The 20,736-nt window shown below is 45.2% G+C and overlaps 2 protein-coding genes across 2 annotated transcripts; both read left to right on the forward strand.

The window, feature by feature from the left end:
* The first annotated feature begins 403 nt into the window (after positions 1–403).
* LOC125534581 (uncharacterized) lies at positions 404–1,556 on the forward strand. The gene has a single exon (XM_048697767.2). It carries the CDS (start codon positions 629–631, stop codon positions 1,334–1,336), a length of 708 nt encoding a protein of 235 aa, XP_048553724.1. The 5' UTR covers positions 404–628; the 3' UTR covers positions 1,337–1,556.
* Positions 1,557–18,900: 17,344 nt separating this feature from the next.
* Positions 18,901–19,955, forward strand: LOC125534580 (uncharacterized). The gene has a single exon (XM_048697766.2). It carries the CDS (start codon positions 19,056–19,058, stop codon positions 19,758–19,760), a length of 705 nt encoding a protein of 234 aa, XP_048553723.1. The 5' UTR covers positions 18,901–19,055; the 3' UTR covers positions 19,761–19,955.
* The last annotated feature ends 781 nt before the right edge of the window (positions 19,956–20,736 follow it).

A 20,736-nucleotide genomic window follows, 5' to 3' on the forward strand; every position in this document is an offset into this window, starting at 1 on the left:
CGAGATGGGTATTTGCTAGCTAAACTGCATAGGGTTTTTGACGCCCCCCTCTGGTTAGCTAAACCTCATGGGCGTGAGACGGGTTCGGTTGCGGGGCGGGTGATACCAATGATTCTACTTTGCTTTTGGCTGGTTTGACGTCCGTCCTACCGTCTGCGTGACGTGTGTACCCAACATTGTCAGAAAACAGGGCTACAACTCAAGGGCAAAATGACCCCTCAAAACAACTTAAGGGCAAAATGTGGTAGATGATTTGATTTTTCTATGCATATACAAAAGGAGAGAGTATGTACATGCATGCTTTTTGGCAGCAACCATGCAACACCGTGATAAAGTATATAAATTTGGGCCAACCGGTGGGCACCAATAGTCATCATCCAAGCAGCTGTGATATATGTAAGGTGGATCGATCACGGCCGGCCAGACAGGAGGAGACTCCCAACTCACACAACAACGACAGCCACCGCCACGCCCATCTTCCCTTGCCTTGCTCACACCGAACGCCTCCCCATCCATCCATCTCCTTCCCTTAATAAAACGAGCCCATCTCACTCAGCTCCGTCCGCATCAGCTCCATCGCCATTAATCATCCTGTGCACGTCATAAGAAGTGACAAGCAGCAGCAGCCATGGGCAAGAAGCTCGCCCTCGCCTCCCTCTTCTTTGCTGGCGGTAGCGTCGATTCCGCCGCCACCGGGAGCCTATCGCCTCCCTACTCTCCTCCGCCGTCCGTTTCCGCCGTGTCCTCCGGCAGCACGGCCGCCTACTGGCAATGGCCCTCCTGCGCGCAGGCCAGGACCGCGTCCTTCGACGGCCGCAGCAGCGTGGAGGCGGAGGCGTCGTCGTCGGCGTGGGCGCGCCGGGACTGCTGCAGGACGACCCGCGTGATCACGAACCCGGCCTACTGCGACGACGACACGGCTGACAGCTCCTTCGTCTCCGCCACGGGCTCGTCCTCGGCTTCCACTGCGGCGCCGGAGCCGGAGCCCTCGGTCGAGGAGGCGGTAATCCGCGGGATCCGGGCGTCGAGCCGGCTCTTCTTCGAGCCCGAGGCGACGAAATCCATCGTGACGACGAGCAAGCCGGCGTTCGGTGGGGCGACGGCGCTGGCCATCGACTCCGCGGACCCGTACGGCGACTTCCGGCGGTCCATGGAGGAGATGGTGCTGAGCCGCGGCGGCGGCAGGGGCGAGGACGACTGGGGGTGGCTGGAGGAGATGCTGGGGTGGTACCTCCGCGCCAACGGCAAGAAGACCCACGGCCTCATCGTCGGCGCCTTCGTCGACCTGCTCGTCGGCCTCTCCGCCGTCAACAACAAGCAGAGCGGCCGGTGCTAGCTAGGATCATCTAATACCATGCGTGCGTGCAATGCGATTGCTTACGGAAGAAATTCTGCCACACCATTGTCCGATCCATTGGTGGCATCAGCAATTCGATCGAGTCGAGCGAGAGGTGTATGCATGTGTTGTGTTTGTTTGAGAGCATATGCGTGTCTGTAGTATATGTATTCTAGACGTTGACTGTTCAATTATTTGATGATTGCACATTTGCTAGCGACGTCGAGCTTTCGTTGGTTCTCCCACGAGTCTCATCAGGAAATTAAAATTGCGCCTGCCCTTCCTATTTTAAATCGTGTTACTGTTCACTCCCGGGCTCATCTGATCCTGGGAGTCAAAACGCTGCTCGCGTAAAGTGTTTGCTGTTGCTGTCCCTGAGCAAGTGAGCACAGAGCCATTTGGTGGGTGAAATGACTATACACACGACAGTTGCTGGCTGAACTTTGGACGATTGAAGAATTGGACGGTGCTGTTCACCTTTGCTCTACGCATCGACGGCTTGATGCGCTGCATCGTCTGAAAGTCTTCCAGAACGCGTTAACTCTGTAGCAGCGCTCCTTGGTGGGAGCGCGACGCTGCTGTGGCTGTGGGTGAACAAGGAAATTGCCTGGACGTGCATGCAGGTTGGTCTTGAGTCCTTGGGGGCCAAGCCAAAATGTCCAATGGATCCATCCCTGACACTGTCAGGCCGTATTAGCAGTGTTCAAAATTTCAACGAAATTTCCGGAATTTCAAATATTTCGGTGAGGCCCATCTCTGCCACTGTCAGGCCATATTAGCAGGGTTCAAAATTTCAACGAAATTTCAATGAAATCTAAAATTTCGTATATTTCAGTGGGATCTGAAATAGTTTTAACCCTAAAATTTCAACACATACTCGAAATGATTTCGAAATAAATTTAAATTAGGTTACAATTCATTAGGAGATATTGAAAACTAAAAATCCGAAAGAATTGCCGAAACATGCACACACAAAAAATCAAAATTTCGCACATTTTCGATAACGTCTGAGATTATTTTGTTTCCGAAATTAAAAACATTGCATATATTAGGCCAAAGATCAGAGACTGACAGCATGAACAAGTGCTAGTAGTCGCTACATAAAATTTGGTTTTAAGAATAACAGTATAGTCACTACGTTGATTACTTGCTTCTTCAATTAACGACAAGAAACAGTATTGCACGCGCATGTTTCTACTTTGTACACGGTAAAAACGTATGCCTCGGTTGATTTGCCTCATCGGGTGACCAGCCCAAAGAAAAGAAAAGAAAAGAAAATCAGCGGTAGCACAATTTGTATTTCCTTCCGCAAGATCTTCAGCCCATGGCTCGTGGAGCGCACGAAAGATGCCGCTCTGGACTGCACCGCAGTCTGTAGACTGTAGGGTATGTGGGTGGCGAGACGCGAAAACACGTCGACACAAATCCCATTTCGTACGGCGAAATTAGGCCATCCGATAAGGCCCTGTTTGTCTGCATGCATGTGTGGGGCGATCGACGCCACTGTTTGGGTGGTGACCTGAATCCACAGCCCAGCCCAACAGTGCTTCATCCACATCTCAAGCTCATCGAGTGATCCAGCAACGATCTTTCACCTCACCACTAGTAGTGCGTGCGTGCAGCTGATTGAGCCAGGTGCTTCTCCTTGCTGAAATCAAACTTACATCATAGCTCCTTTATTGCTGAAATCAAACTTACATCATCAATCATCGAAGGGATTATAGAGCTAGGAGGATCATCTGTTATAACTAAACTCTCCAGCCTACAGTCCTTAGCCAGAGCATGGGCTACAAGGTTTGCATCTCTAGGACAGAATGAATAAATCACTTCTACAAAACAATTAGCCCGAATACATAATATCTTCATAAATAGGCGATGAAGTTGATGTTGTAAATCCTCAATTCTTCAGCGTTGATATCACTTCAAGGCAATCAGATTGGATCATGAGTTTATGACAGCCCACTTGATTAGCTAGATGAATTCCGTTAAGACATGTCTTCTTCAGTGTTGATATCACTTCGAGGCAATGAGAATGGATCGAGATTTTTGTATTTATGAAAAGTTTGCCTTTTTAAAAACGGAGGCAAAAGATTTGCCTCATTGATGAATTAAGCAAAAAAGAATTGCTTAGCTAATTAAAGAAAACTACCAGGCGAAAACCGAGAGACATTTGCCTTTGATTACATGCCGCTTCTGCTACTCAAACAGAGGAAATAACACTCGGAATGCCATTGCTACTTACTCCCCAGGCTAAATAACACTCGGCGAAACGACCCATGCTGGTACTACTAAGCATGATTGTTGGAGATTGATTAGTCAATGCTGTTCTAATTGCATCAGTGGAGCCGATCTCTTTGGTCAGGTCAGACACCGTCTCTAAAACATTTTGCCAAGAGAGCTACAGTAGTTGGGGAGGTCAGGATTCTTGACCAGCCTATCTGTCCTGAGACATGGCAGATATAAAGCAGCAGGGTGTAGGATCGATCTTTGCAAGTTCCCCGTACTTTCTCAAGGAACAAGTACACAAAATAATTGTGGTTAAGCGACCTTGCATTCTGTTCCGTGCCATGTCCCCTACCTCGTGCACCGCCGGAACCACCGGCACAACACGACTAATCATGGAGAGCTCCGAATCTCAGCTCACAAGGTGAGAGTTTTCAAATGACGTGAGATCCTGGCACGCGTGTTGTGCAGGATTTGGAGGAAACATCGCTGCTCTTTCTTAGAGTATTGTTGGTAGACCACAATGGACTGATGATATAAGGGATAAACAAACCAGGAGCGAGGACTTGCTAATGATCCATCAAGTACTGTTCTTATTAAAAATGATCCATCAAGTACTGCTTGGTCTGGTCTCTCGGCCATATTTTATTAGTGTGGAAATGCTTGTATTGTCGCGTGTGTTTATTGAACACTGGCACTGTGTTGTCAAATCCTAGCTTGTTTTTTGTGTGCGAGAAAGATCTAGATCTCCGTAGAAGTTCAAAGCACGTAAAAGATAATAAAAATTACATCAAGGTCTCTATACTACCGAACAAACACTATCGTCGCAAGAATGAGTCGCCAACGTGTTGACACACGAACACGTCACGTGTACCCTCGACGCCGGGGGTGATGCACCGCAGCTCACGTCGAAGGAGACCCGACCGACAGCGCGATAGGCAAGACAGTCGACGGGCGCTTTTGCAGACCCGAAAACCCCACACCCCCGGGAGGGACCCCGTCAGGGAGTGCGGCGGCTATGGGCTACCCTAGGTCGATTCGCTCGCCCCTAGAGCCTCGGGATTCGCAGCTCTCAAACACGAAGAACAGCGAAGAACGAGATAGAAAAACGGTGGAGAGATAAAACGTAGATGAAAAAGTAGTATATTGATTTGTTCAATTGTGTGTTGCTCAATCGGCCGTCACCCCCAACATATATAAGAGGCAGCTGGACTTCCCGTACAAGTAAAGGATTCATCTAGGATTTCCTTACAAGAAAAATTACATCAATTCACGTCCTAGAGTCCTAATTCTATTCCAACTCGGATTCAGTCTGAATCTGGCCCAAACTCTGTCTTCCTTCTTGCGCGGGCAGCCGGGCTTGCATATGATCTTCGATCGAGACGGCCCAAATATCAAACTTGTGCGCCTCGACGATACGAACAACTCTCATGTTGATCACTTTTTCAAATAAAGCCATCTTGAATACTTTTCTAGCTCATCTTTATCTTCCAGTCGGACTCGGTCTTACAGTAGACTGGATTATCCGAGTCTCGTAGTGAATTTGTAGGCTATATATTATCTCTGATGATGATGACTCCAAAATCAAAATTTACCGTCTTGATGATACGCACAACTTCTGTATTGAACACTTCTTCATCCAAGGTCATTTTGATAAACTTTCGAGCACATGTTCAATTTCACTCGGACTTGAGCTCATCCACTCGGATATTAGATACTTTCACTCGGATCGTCCGATTGGACTTTTTCACTCGGAAGACAATTTTTCATTCGGATGACTATATTTCCACTCGGATGACTATATTTCCATTCGGAAGGCACTATCTTATTCAATCGGCAAGTTTTCGTCCCGATGGTAATCTTTTCACTCGGAATATTTTCACCTGGACGACAATTTCACTCGGATGAACATATTTCCACTCGGATGAGTATATTTCCACTTGGATAATAATAAGTTCATTCGGTCAGCAAACTTTCACTCGACCGGGAAATTTTCACTCGACCGTAAACTTTCACTCGGATGGTAAACTTTTCACTCGGATTTCCGACTGAAAACATAGCCCGATCTTGATTTGTCTCTCCAGGCCTCATACGACCTCGGATTGAGACGAATTATATATGAAAATCGATCGGCTCGACGAGATGAAACTTTTTCGTGTTGAAGGTTTTTCGATTCAAGGCCGTCTTTATGGCCGAATTACTCGCGCAACCCATCAGACAAGTGTCTGGCACCTCGCGCCATATTTCCGTTGAGGTTCGGTCTGCAGTGTATTGCTTCTAACTTTTGCATATGAACTCGGATTGAGATGATTTATATATCAAAATCGATTGCCTCGACGAGACGAAGACAATTCCTTAAGAGCGCTCCTTCATCCGAGGTCATCTTGAAGACGTGATTGGCCAAAAACCACTCGGAACATTGAACTATGCCACTCGGAGTATAGTTTCGGTTCGTAAGATAAAGTCGAATGAATATAACCGAAACATCAAAGTGGTTCCACTCGGTGACGTGAATATTTTTATGCTGAAAACTCATTCACTCGAGACCATCTTCATTGCAATCTGTATCTTGCCAAAATCAGGTGTCAACACATGCCCCCCTGTTTTTCTGCAAAGCTTGCACGCCGAAAAATAATATGCATAGTGTTTGTTCTAAGGACGATATCAACACTCCATTGGCCATTTATTTTTCTCAGGGCGATAATTATGTATCGGCCATGTTTGTGCTAAGGGCGATAATCGTATATCGGCCATTGCCCACTTAGGCTTCCTGCCACACACTCGGGTGGTACTTCTTCAAATATTTGCCATTGAGAGCTCAAGCTAACAATGCCCCTTGTATTGATTCCACCAAATATGAATTTCCGGGAACAACTCTTGCAATTCTAAAAGGACCTTCCCAACTTGGAGACCACTTCCTGAATTTTCTATCTCTTGAACCAATCGGCAGAATCACTTTCCAAACGAGATCACCAACTTGAAAATTCTTCAACTTGACTTTCTTATTGTAAGCCCTTGACACCCTCAACTTATCTCTCTCTATGGCATTCAAAGCAGCCAAACGTTTATCAGCAACCTCATCAATGTTGTCCATCATCAAGTTATAGAAGTCTATTGCCGATAAATCATTTTGTTTGGCTATTCTCAAAGCATTCAAATTTACTTCCACCGGTAAAACAACCTCCTGACCATATACTAGCTCATATGGAGTCACTTTCGTAGCACCATGCCTTGAGATTCTATGTGCCCATAATGCCTCAGACAACAAGTCATGCCATCTCCTTGGATTATCCTCAATCTTCTTCTTGATGAGCTTGATTAAAATTTTATTGCTAGACTCAGCTTGTCCATTAGCTTGGGCATAATATGGAGAGGAATTGAGCAACTTTATGTTATAAGATTCAGCAAACTCTCTGACTTGGTGTGACATGAAATATGAACCTTGATCTGTAGTTAACGTTTGAGGAATACCGAATCTATGAATAATGTGCTCGGTTATGAATTGAATTACCCCCGTATGCGTCATGTTCTTGAGAGGTACTGCTTCAGACCATTTAGTGAAATAATCAGTTGCCACCAATACGAACAGATGCCCTTTTGAGGAAGACGGATGGATTTGTCCAATGAAATCTAAACCCCAACTTCTGAAAGGCCACGGTTTGATAATAGGATGTAACATAGCAGCAGGAGCCAATTGAATATCACCAAACTTTTGACAAGCTTCACACCCCTTATAATATCTGAAGCAATCATTAATCATAGTCGGCCAAGAAAACCCAGCACGTCGCAATAACCATTTCATCTTGGGAGCCGACTGGTGAGTGCCACAAATACCTTCATGTACTTCTCCCATAGCAACTCTTGCCCGGTCCTCGTCCAAACACTTTAGAAGAACATCATCGACGGTTCGGCGATAAAGACCATCATCTCTCATTGTATACTTGAAAGCCATACGCTAAACATCCATGTCCACCCTTTCACTCGGACTGCACAAGTAATCAACAATGGGCTTCCTCCAGTCGGGATTGTCACCTGCACTAGACTTTTTGTTAATGGCCGAATCAGTGGGTTCAGGTTCGGCCTCTCCCATATTGGCAAGACAAGACATCGGTCTTTGAGAGATATGAAACATGCCATGATCAACATGATATCCGGATGCTTGTTGTGCCAATTCATTTGCTTTCCAATTGTCATGTCTAGATATATGAGCAATGCTAAAGCAATCCAAAGTAGAAATTATATCTAGACATCTATCAAGATAAACATTAAGTGATTCGTCCAAACACTGAAAGACTTTGGATATTTGCTGCACCACTAGTAACGAATCACCATAAGCCTCAATATGTGTAGCACCTATAGCAAGTAACATCTCTAGGCCGAATAACAATGCTTCATATTCGGCTTGATTGTTTGTGCAAAAATATTCTAAGCGGCATGAGGCTTCAAAAACAGCACCATGAGGAGATATATAAACAATACCAACACCTTGGCCATTGCTACAAACTGAACCATCAAAGTATAATCTCCATGGTACTAATGAAACAAGGTTCATATCAACATCATGCTTGTTATTAATCCGATGTTCAACAATGAAATTAGCAACAATTTGGCCTTTCATGGATTTTAGAGATTCATAAGCCAAATCATATTCAATCAAAGCATAAGCCCACTTGCCAATTCTACCACTAAGAATTGGCCTATGCAACATGTATTTAATGACATCGGTTTGACAAGCTACTACACAAACACTCGGCACTAAATAATGTCTCAGTTTTGTGCAAGCATAATATAAGCATAGACATAATTTCTCAATAAATATATACCTTGTCTCTGCGTCCAATAAGCGGCGGCTCAAATAAGTGATGGCATGCTCTTTTCCTTCGGTCTCTTGAGTTAGAACAGCACCAATAGCTCCTTCCTCTGCTGCAATGTAAAGTCTGAAGGGTTCCCTATGCTTGGGTGCTCTCATCACCGGAGGAGTGCACAAATAATTCTTGATCATATCAAATGCTTCTTGCTGTTTTGCCCCCAAGTGAAATCAGCATCATTCTTTAACCGAAGGATAGGAGTAAATGCATCAACTTTCCCTGATAGATTAGCTATGAACCTTCTCGAATAATTGACCTTGCAAAGGAACTTTTGCATATCTCTCTTGCATGTTGGAGCCTCCACCTTCTGTATAGCCTCTATCTTTTTGGGATCAATCTCTATACCATCTTCATGAATAATGAAACCCAAAAACTTGCCAGCTGACACGCCGAAAGCACACTTCAAAGGATTCATTTTCAATCCATACTTTTTCATTCTTTCAAAAGCTAAACGCAAATCGGCCAAGTGAGATTCAAAAGCATCCGATTTGACAATAATATCATTAATATAAACTTCAAGTATGACACCGAGTAAATCATGAAAAATCAAATTCATAGCCCTTTGATATGTGGCGCCAGCATTTTTTAATCCGAATGTCATCACTGTCCACTCGAATAAACCAAGGAAACCAGGGCATCGAAAAGTTGTCTTGTACATGTCCTCTTCGGCCATAAAAATTTGGTTGTATCCGGCATTACCATCTAGAAAGCTAATAACCTTATGTCCAGAAGCATCATTAATAATCATATCGGCTATTGGCATAGGATACTCATCTTTGGGTGTAGCCCTATTCAAATCTCTGAAATCAATGCACACCCTCAACTTACCAGACCCTTTCTTCTCCACTGGGACAATGTTAGAAATCCACTCGGCATACCTGCAAGGTCGAATGAAATTAGTATCAAGCAGTCGACCGATCTCTTCCTTGATCCGGTCATATGTTTTCGGATTAAATTTTCCGGCCGACTGTTTATAAGGTCTAAAACCGACCTTTATAGGGAACCGATGTTCCACTAGCTCTCGGCTTAATCCTGACATCTCATGATATTCCCATGCAAAGCAACAAACATATTCTTTCAATAGCTTGATTAACTTAGCCTTACAATCGGCTTTCAAATTTTTGTTTATAAATGTCGGTCGAGTGACTGAACCATCCCCAATATCTACCTCTTCTAACGGATCGGCTGATGTAAAACCTTGTCCAAGTTTATCCATGTCATCAACTCCTCTATAGACTCATACATATCGTTCTCATTGGACCGATACTTTACAAGACGTTTTTGTAACCACTCGGAATTAGGATCCATTTAAACATATCATACCTTGGAGCCGATTGCATTCACTCGGCTTTAAAGAGACGGGCACAAAACCATTATTGGTTGCGCTGAGAAAATCAAATTCTGATAAGTCACGTCCCATCAAGCAAGTAGCATTGGGATGTTGCCAATCCACCGATGCATCGGCCAAAGCAACACAGGCCGAGTTATCCGCGTGAATAACTTCCACTTCATCATCAACCCACTGAATCAAAAACTGGTGCATAGTGGATGGCACGCACTGGTTTGCATGAACCCAATCGCGGCCTAGTATGACGTTGTAGTTACCTTGCACCTCAGCGACAAAGAATGCAGCAGCCAAAGTTTTGCTTCCGACTGTAAGCTCCACATACATCACACCTTTGGCTTCAGTTTTCTCTTTGCCTTCAAATCCATTGAGCACCATATTGGTCTTGATCAATTCTTCATCAGGCAAACCCAATCTCTTGAAGACCGAATAGGGCATAAGATTTACCACAGCACCACCATCAACAAGCATCCGAGTGAGCGGCGACCCATTGATGTGACCTCTGAGATATAATGGTTTAAGATGCGTTACTGGTTCTTTTGGCTTCTCGAATATTGCGTTTTTAGGGCCAAAATCCAGCTAAGCCACCTCCCCTTCTTCATCTACAGCACGAAACTCAGCAGGTAAGTAGTATACCATATTGATATCCATACCTTCATGAACCGGCATAGACTCATAGTCCAACATATCAGCCTCCTCCTCGAGTGCATCCACCGATTCTGAAATTTGTCCGAGTGAAGGATAAGTAAGAAGTGTCGCAGACGATGTCATATCTGTTGCATCCTCCTCCTTTGGTGATGTAGGTATTGTTGTGATAGATGTAGAACCTGCTATATCTTGTATTTGTTTAGGCCTACACACTTGTTTTGGTGGAACCATGGGTCGAGTGTCATTGAACAACTTATCTCTTTGTTTCTTGGCCTCCTGTTCTGCCATCTCTCGACTCCTTAACCTCTGTAGTTTCCTCTTTTGTGTCTTTGTTAGCCCTGGAGGACACCACTTCGGATGAGTGTATTTAGGATCTCTCGTTTTTACTCGGCTGGTGCTTGCTTCATGGTCATTAGCCTTGTGCTTTAGCGCGATAGCAAGTATCGGCTCAGTCGGTTGCTATGCACAATCGGCTGCTGTATGGCGAATGTTTCGGTGCCCAAGATAAGTGAGTCGACATCCATTCTCTCCTTTCCTTTTCCCGACTCAACTGCTGCAACACTTGGTGATTTAACACGCCATTCTTTTTGACTTTCCAGATGCATGAAATTTCCACTCGGGCGCACCTTTTCACTCTGATGGAATCCACTCGGATGAATATCACCCAGATGGAATTCAGTCGGATGGAATCTACTTGGCCACATTTTTTCACTCGGATAGCTTCCACCTGGGTGCATTCTTACACTCGGATAATTTCCATCCGGTCGCATGTTTTGACCAACCGACTGATAGTTACCGATGTTCAGTCGGCCTCTATATGAATAGTCAAGTCGATCCCAAACAGATTGCGTATGCTTTTCTGGAAACGACACCCTTGGTCCACTCGGTTTTATATACTGACTGAACATATCAGCTGATGGTGACCTTGGTCGCTTCAGGTATGATGGCCGGTTAGAGCTGGGACCAGCCAACTGATTAGCATATTTGGATAGCAACATATCAAAAGTTGGCTTGATCCGCTTGCGTTGCACTTTAGCTTCATTCCTCTTACACTTGCCAACTTCTGGACTCTTGGGTTTGACAAATTTAACTCGCGTATTTTCTTGCACTTGCGGTTTCCCCCCGAGTGTAGGATTCTTGATGGTGATTTTGATTACTTCCTTGCCATCGGGTTGCTTACCAAGCACAACCTGTCTCCCCAAGACCTTGTTGTCCTCCTTGTCTTTCCTGGGCTCACCAACAATGACATTAGCTTTATTAGCAGATTCGGCTACCTCCGGCCGAATGAGTAGCTTCTTGCCCTCCAAATCCATGGTATTCATTGGAAAAGGCTGTTTATCAACTTGCATCTCAGAAAAGTTCAATCGTCCATCATTAATGGCCGATTGTATCTGTCGTCGAAAAACATTGCAATCATTAGTAGCATGAGAAAAAGAATTATGATACTTGCAATAAGCACGCCGTTTTAGCTCTTCAAACGACGCTAAAGTATGAGATATTCTAATAATCTTAGCCTGCAGCAAAGCATCAAATATTCTATCACACTTAGCAATGTTAAAAGTAAACTTCATCTCTTCATCACGATTCTTATGAATCGGTTTCAGATCATTGCAAGTAAAGGGTTTGGCCTTAGATGGCCAAACAAATTCAGTAGCAAAAACATCACCCTCATCGTCCGAGTGATCACTATCATATTCCACCATATTCATCTTTGGACGATCGGCTTTGTATCTATGCACTTCTTTGAGATCTTTGCTTCGGCTTTCCTGAGCCAAAGCCCTTTGTAAGACTTGGTTGATATTTAAGAACTCATAACCTTCTAGCTTTTCTCTAATGGGAGTTCTCAAACCACTCAGCACTAGGTCTGCCAAGTCTCTCTCGGTTATCACCAAACTAAAACACCGGTTTTTTGTTTCTCTGAATCTCTTGACGTAATCGGAGACCGATTCATCATGCTTCTGTTTAACCGATGTTAGATGTGATAACTTGAGTTCATTGTCGCCGCTATAAAAGTGATCATGAAATTTCTGCTCTAGCTGTGACCAAACCCGAATGGAACCATGTGGTAAAGAAGAAAACCATGAAAATGCAGTACCAGTTAAAGATAAAGGAAACAAACGCACTTTCAACTCATTTAGTGAGCCTGCTTCACCTAGTTGTGCTAAGTATTGACTAACATGCTCCCATGTGGTTTTTGTGCCCTCTCCATTGAACTTAACAAAATCTGGAATCTTATATCCCGGAGGGCACTGGATGGCATCAAAGTACTCGGGGTACGGCTTTTGGTAAATCCGATTCCGAGGTAACTCAACTCCAAAATTCTCTCTAAGCATCTTAGCCATCTCCTCTCTAAGATTAGCTAGACCATCATCCGTAGTGGACGATGAAGCTTGTGGCAGTGACATAGGAAGAGTATGGTTACTAGCTGTAGGTAGGAATTGTGGCATGTATGTCGACCCATAATTTGGTAGTGGTCGAGTGGTTGTAGCTGTAGGTAGAGTTTGGTTCGGCGTTGCCACCGAACCTGTCATGCTCATAATAGGATTAATGGGTGTAGCCACAATCTGATTTGTTTGGGTAGGATAATAAGTCATCGGCACGGGAGGCGCCGATGCAATAGGTAAAGCCAGATTAGGGTTTTGCACACTAGCAACTACACCATTATTACCACTAGACGATTGAGATATATTCTTCTGAGCATTAGTATTTTCTATAAAAGTTTGATAGACTAGATTTTTACCATCAGCAATACGACTTTCAATCTCAGCCCACTGCTCAGGAGAAAAGGCAGTACTTATAGAAGGCTTAACCTGTTCAGTTTGAAGAGGAGGGAACTTGATTTCTTCAATTGGAGTGATGTTGCCTTGGCGATCTTTCTTGAATTTTGCAAGGAACTCCTGCAGGTCCTTCTCCTCGCGCACCTTCTTGTACTCCTCATAGACTTGGCGATGATCGGCCGATATCTCATCAAGACCGGGCTTAATGATGTTATCGGCGTTTACCTCAAATGGCTTGGGAAGATCGGACATGGTGGATGATGACGATTGATCTTCGTTCCCCAGCGGAGTCGCCAAAAAGTGTGTTGACACACGAACACGTCACGTGTACCCTCGATGCCGGGGGTGATGCACCGCAGCTCACGTCGAAGGACACCCGACCGACATCGCGATAGGCAAGACAGTCGACGGGCGCTTTTGCAGACCCGAAAACCCCACACCCCCGGGAGGGACCCCGTCAGGGAGTGCGGCGGCTATGGGCTTCCCTAGGTCGATTCGCTCGCACCTAGAGCCTCGGGATTCGCAGCTCTCAAACATGAAGAACAGCGAAGAACGAGATAGAAAAACGGTGGAGAGATAAAACGTTGATGAAAAAGTAATATATTGATTTGTTCGATTGTGTGTTGCTCAATCGGCCGTCACCCCCAACATATATAAGAGGCAGCTGGACTTTCCGTACAAGTAAAGGATTCATCTAGGCTTTCCTTACAAAAAAAGTTACATCAATTCACGTCCTAGAGTCCTAATTCTATTCCAACTCGGATTCAGTTTGAATCTGGCCCAAACTCTGTCTTCCTTTTTGCGTGGGCCGCCGGGCTTGCATATGATCTCCGATCGAGACGGCCCAAATATCAAACTTGTGCGCCTCGATGATACGAACAACTCTCATGTTGATCACTTTTTCAAATAAAGCCATCTTGTATACTTTTGTAGGTCATCTTTATCTTCCAGTCGGACTCGGTCTTGCAGTAGACTGGATTATCCGAGTCTCGTAGTGAATTTGTAGGCTATATATTATCTCTGATGATGATGACTCCAAAATCAAAATTTACCGTCTTGATGATACGCACAACTTCTGTATTGAACACTTCTTCATCCAAGGTCATTTTGATAAACTTTCAAGCACATGTTCAATTTCACTCGGACTTGAGCTCATCCACTCGGATATTAGATACTTTCACTCGGATCGTCCGATTGGACTTTTTCACTCGGAAGACAATCTTTCATTCGGATGACTATATTTCCACTCGGATGACTATATTTCCACTCGGAAGGCACTATCTTATTCAATCGGCAAGTTTTCGTCCCGATGGTAATCTTTTCACTCGGAATATTTTCACCTGGACGACAATTTCACTCGGATGAACATATTTCCACTCGGATGAGTATATTTCCACTCGGATAATAATAAGTTCATTCGGTCAGCAAACTTTCACTCGACCGGGAAATTTTCACTCGACCGTAAACTTTCACTCGGATGGTAAACTTTTCACTCGGATTTCCGACTGAAAACATAGCCCGATCTTGATTTGTCTCTCCAGACCTCATACGACCTCGGATTGAGACGAATTATATATGAAAATCGATCGGCTCGACGAGACGAAACTTTTCCGTGTTGAAGGTTTTTCGATTCAAGGCCTTCTTTTTGGCCGAATTACTCGCGCAACCCATCAGACAAGTGTCTGGCACCTCGCACCATATTTCCGTTGAGGTTCGGTCTGCAGTGTATTGCCTCTAATTTTTGCATATGAACTTGGATTGAGATGATTTATATATCAAAATCGATTGCCTCGACGAGACGAAGACAATTTCTTAAGAGTGCTCCTTCATCCGAGGTCATCTTGAAGACGTGATTGGCCAAAAACCACTCGGAACATTGAACTATGCCACTCGGAGTATAGTTTCGGTCCGTAAGATAAAGTCGAATGAATATAATCGAAACATCAAAGTGGTTCCACTCGGTGACGTGAATATTTTTATGCCGAAAACTCATTCACTCGAGACCATCTTCATTGCAATCTGTATCTTGCCAAAATCAGGTGTCAACACAACGCATCAGCGTCGCCGCTCCCGTGAAGGCGCCAGCTTGATCTTGTCACGATAATCGGGAAGGCTTCGTACACGAGCACCTAAGGACCCTTAAATCGCACTATTAAATAGATCTGAAGCACCTGGCACAAGATCTCAGCGTCGCACACGCAAAATGAGAAACATTAACCTTGCCGCCCCAAGGAGACGGTAGGAATCTACGTCGGAGCTCCGTCAAGACATGCAGATAGACGAACTCGAAGAGGATTGGAGCTCATAGACAAGCTCAAAGTAGAAGTGTTTCCATCCGCCCAAGCGGCACACTTACAAGGACTAAAAACCTTATCCTAAACTACTAGCCAGAGCACTACACCAGGATTCCCGTCTCCGCCACCAGCTGCTGGAGTGGTAGGCAGAGGAGAGGAAATTCCGCAAACTCGCCGGGGAAGTCTAGCGTGGAGAGTTTTCCCTAGCCGCCAAGGGAAACGGAAGAAAGCGCTTGTAGAAGATGTCGACTGATTCTCTAAAATAAATCCCAGCATGTTTATACCACGGTCCTATATTGAATGCTAAATAGGTAGTACTCCCTCCGGTCCTTTTTAGTTCGCATATAAGATTTGACTGAAGTCAAGCCTCGTAAAGTTTGACCAACTTTGTAGAAAAAAGTGCCAACATTCACAAGCTGAAATCAATACCACTAGATGCGTCATGACTTAAAGTTTTACTCCCTCCGTCCATGAATAAGTGTACATCTAGCCTTTGTTCTAAGTCAAAGTTTTAAAACTTTGACCAATTTTATAGAAAATAATAGTAGCATGTATGACATGTAATTGATATATTATGAAAGTACACTTCAAAACGAATCTAGCGATACTAATTTAGTGTCATAAATGCTGCTACTTTTTCCTATAAAGTTGGTCAAAATTTTAAAACTTTGACTTAAGACAAAACCTAGATATTCACTTATTCACGGACGGAGGGAGTATATTATATAACTTTAGCATGGCAGATGTTGATATTTTTTCATATAAATACGGTCAAACTTTGTGAAGTTTGACTCCAGAGAATTCTAATATGCAGAGTAAAAAGAACCGGAGGGAGTACTAGCGGGATGCGAACTGCCAAGTACAAACTACCAGCCCTAGACTCCCAACCCTAGCCGTTGCTGGCACAACTTCCTTACACGTCGTCGTCGCTGACACAGCTTCCTTGCATGTCACCGCCTCGGTGCTCCACTTCTTCCACGTCTGGCAGCCTCGTTGGTGGTAGGAGGAGTGGGGACCCGTCCCTCTTGTGTTCTTTTCCTTTGGTTTTTGTTTCTCTGGTGACATCAACAAGGTGGTGGCGGCAATGGCATGTTGGAATTAGGTATCTCCCTATCTCGACGACGTCCGGTGTGGCGTCAACGAAGGGCATGTGGGAGTTTGTGCCTTTAGATCTGTTACTTCCCTTCAGATCTTGGAAGTTCGTGTGTCTTTCAAGAAGAGCTATTGATTGGCTATTGGTGCAGCGACTTCGACATCTTCTTCCTGTTCCTTCAGAGATATATAGATCTGGTCTCAAGGAGCGAGTGGTTTTGCAGTCTTCAAATTCCTGGTATGCCGAGGACATTTGCGGGTGTCCCTTTCCTTTGATGTAGATTCAATGCAATTTTTTATTTTTGGCAGACATAATAGAATCAAAGAAAGAAGAAGGCTAATACGATTTTCAATGTAATGTTCTACTCATCGCTCTATGTTCAATTATCTGTCCATTGTATCGGTTTTATTTTCCTTACATTAATTAGACCTAAGATAACCATTGGATGTCTTTATTGAAAAAAGGTACAAACTTATTTCTTTGGGTACACATTTTTTTAATGTACTTCGAGTCAAAATTTGAAAAGTTTAACCAACATTATCGCTCTAAATATGTTGGCTAGACACTTGTGAACCATATGCTTAGATATGTTTTGGGAAGTGATTTTTCCTTTTCTTTTTAACAGGGGAAGGGATGATAAGGACCTAGAGCTGACTTTATTATAACAAAGATGTAGAGCACTACCCAAAGGAGGTGAAAGAAATTAAAAATTATAAACATGTCCTCCCATTCAACATTCAGGGCCTCATGGGAGAAAGCAAGAAAAGCAATTGGATCCTAAATCAACCGATGACGTCATCGGTGATGCTTTACCGCCATCTCTAACCAAACCTTTACCTTGGGAGAAGGAGCGAAGGGCCTCACCAACGGAGGATGAAGTCGTGGGCTTCGAAAATACTCCCTCCTCCCCACAATATAAGATCATTTTTCAAGCTGCTTGAAAAACAATCTTATATTGTGGCTTGGGGAGGAGCGAGTATTTTTAAAGCCCCTGCTTGAAAATTGATCTTATATTGTGGGGCGGATGGAGTAGCTGACATATCGTCCAAAGGCTAGCAAACCACCCTAGCCATCCATGTCGTTCTTCAAAGACATATCCTTGTTTGATCCGTATATTATACGACAAAGGTTGAGGCAGCTGAAGAAGATGTGTAAGAAGCAACAAAGCCATCATCATACCCTGCAGCACGCCAGATCTGAAGGCCAGACCATGGATCCACCCCTCCCCCCTCTTCTACCGCCACACCATGACGACGAGTAAATGGGGAGAAAGAACTCAGGTTAACCCGCTCTGACGGGATGCTGAGCTTATTCTTGAAGCTTTCATCCACCACAGACCACCTCTTATCCACCAAGGAAATCGACCTAGAGAGGAAGAAGGCGAGCTTCTTGACCACAGTTGTTGCCCATGGCGCTATTAGCATCACCTAATCCCCTACATGTGCGTCATCCGCCGTCATGGCCTCTGGTTGTCTGGCCGGGATAGGCATGCTTGCTCTATGTGGCATTCAACGGTTGCTCTCGGTCTAAGCATGAGTTTTGCCATACCTCACTCGTTCGCAATTTCACAATTGGTTTGGTCATGTTGGACCAAATGATGGAGATCATCTCACAGGCTCCTAACCCATTGAGCAAGAGAGAAATAGGGATTCGAGACGCCACAGGGATGGGTCAGTGTGGTCAGCTAAAGCTTGCCAGGTGTGCATCAGCGGGTTTTGTTATGTGGCGGATTCGGCCGTGGCGGGTCGGGCCAGGTGTCACTTTTTTTTGAACATCAGTATAGATGCAAGCACTCATACATACGCGCATACATTCACCCCTATGAACGCACACACGCACACCCTATCCCTATGAGCACCTTCAAGAGACTGCGCCGGCATGGCATCTTGAAATTTATGAAGTCGTCATACACGCCTCGTCATCGACGCGAACGTCTCCTCCCACTAAAAGTGCATCGCCGGAAATCCTGAAATAAATTCAAAAATAATGCGAACACCAAGACATGAACCATGATGGGCTAAGAATACCACTGTCCCACTTAAGAAATGCCATCCACGCTTCCGATCTATTTCGCGCCGGCCCACGGTGCCTCTAACTGATATGTGTACCCAACCTGTCAGAATCAAGGGAATATGACATAATTTGGGGCTCCTTTCCTTGATGATTTTTTTGACACAGCTGTACAAAGGGAGAGAGTATTATATGATTTTGGGCAGCTACCATGCAAGACCGTGGATACAATTGGGCCAACCGGTGGATCACCGCCGGCCGGCCAGACAAGAGGAGACTCCCAACTCACACAACAACGACGCCCATCTTCCCTTGCCTTTCTCACACGCACACAACAAACACTTCCATCTCCTTTCCATTTAAAAGCAAGGCCATCTCAGCTCATCTCCCTCCCCATCAGCTCCCTCGCCATTGATCAATCATCCTCTGCACATCATAACAAGTGACAAGCAGCAGCAGCCATGGTCAAGAAGCTCGCCCTCGCCTCCCTCTTCTTCACCAGCGGCAGTGTGGACGCCACCGCCGAGAGCATGTCGTCTCCTCCGTCCATATCAGCTGCGTCCTCTCGCAGCATGGCCGCCTCGTGGCAATGGCCCTCCTGCGCGCAGGCCAGGACCGCGTCCTTCGACGGCCGCAGCAGTGTGAAGGGGGAGGCGTCCTTGTCGTCGGCGCGCTGGGACTGCTGCAGGACCCGCGTGATCATGAACCCAGCCTACTGCGACGACACAGCCGATAACTCCTTCCTCTCCGCCTCCGGCTCCTCTTCTGCCTCCACTGCGGCGCCGGAGCCGGAGCCGGAGCCCTCGATGGACGAGGCGGTCATCCGCGAGATCCGAGCGTCGAGCCGGCTCTTCTTCGAGCCCGAGGCGACGAAATCCATCGTGACGGCGAGCAAGCCGGAGGCGGATCAGGCAGCGTTCGGCGGGGCGACGGCGCTGGCCATCGACTCTGCGGACCCGTACGGCGACTTCCGGCGGTCCATGGAGGAGATGGTGCTGAGCCGCGGCGGCGGCAGGGGCGAGGACGACTGGGGGTGGCTGGAGGAGATGCTGGGGTGGTACCTCCGGGCCAACGGCAAGAAGACCCACGGCCTCATCGTCGGCGCCTTCGTGGACCTGCTCGTCGGCCTCTCCGCCGTCAACAACAAGCAGAGCGGCCAGTGCTAGCTACCATGCGAGCGCGTAATGCGATTGCTTAGGGAAGAAACGGTGTCATGCCATTGGTGGCATCAGCGATTCGACCTAGATGGATTGAGCCAGCGAGAGGCGTAGGCTGTGTTGTGTTTGTTGAGAGCATGCACGCGTGCCTGTACTAGTACTACTATACTTTCAAATTATATGTGGATGTTGATAGTTGAATTATTCGATGATTGCAAATCGCCAGCCAGCTAGATATAGTTGAATTATTTGATGATTCGATGGAGTGCTACGTACGTAGCTCGAGCTTTCTCGCTCCCATGAGTCCCATCATGTACCGCTAATAACTATGGGGTGTGGCTAGGTCTCGGTCGACTGAGCTTTAATCAAGTCTCAGTCAAATGATACAGCATGTAAGAGAGTAAAAAAAAAACTGAAAAAAATTACAGGCACATAGCATCGACTGAGCTTTAACCAAGTCGCAGTCAAATGATTCAACATGTAAGAGAGTAAAAGAAAAACTGAAAAGAAAATTTTACACGGATATAGTATCGACTAAGACTTAACGAAGTCTTAGTCAAGTGAGACTTAGCAAAACTGATAACTATACTCATCTGGCCAAATGTTAGACATTGTTTTCACAGTGCTGTGAGTGACTTCTATACATGGTTTTTCACTTTCAGTGATATTTCAATGAAATTCACTGTGTTTCATTAAGTTCAGCAGTCACTGATATATTTACATTTTAGTCAAAACATTTCAACAATGTCGAAAATACACATGAATTCAAATTATTTAAAAATATTTTCAAAAAATATAATTGAATTAAAGTGAAAATTTCGGCCTTTTGGCCGTGGTGCTCAATTTTCTTTCTGAAACTGAAAGCGAAAGCCTTGCTTCTGTACCCCTACCACTGCCACTTTGGCGGCCGCAACGCTACGACGTCTTGTCTCGAGATCGGACCCTGCCTCTTCCTCCCCTTCTTCTACTACTACTTCAAAATATG

This window comes from Triticum urartu, chromosome 2A (assembly GCF_056163025.1).
Source record: "Triticum urartu cultivar PI428250 chromosome 2A, HENAU_Tu73, whole genome shotgun sequence".
NCBI classification, from domain to species: Eukaryota; Viridiplantae; Streptophyta; class Magnoliopsida; order Poales; family Poaceae; genus Triticum; species Triticum urartu.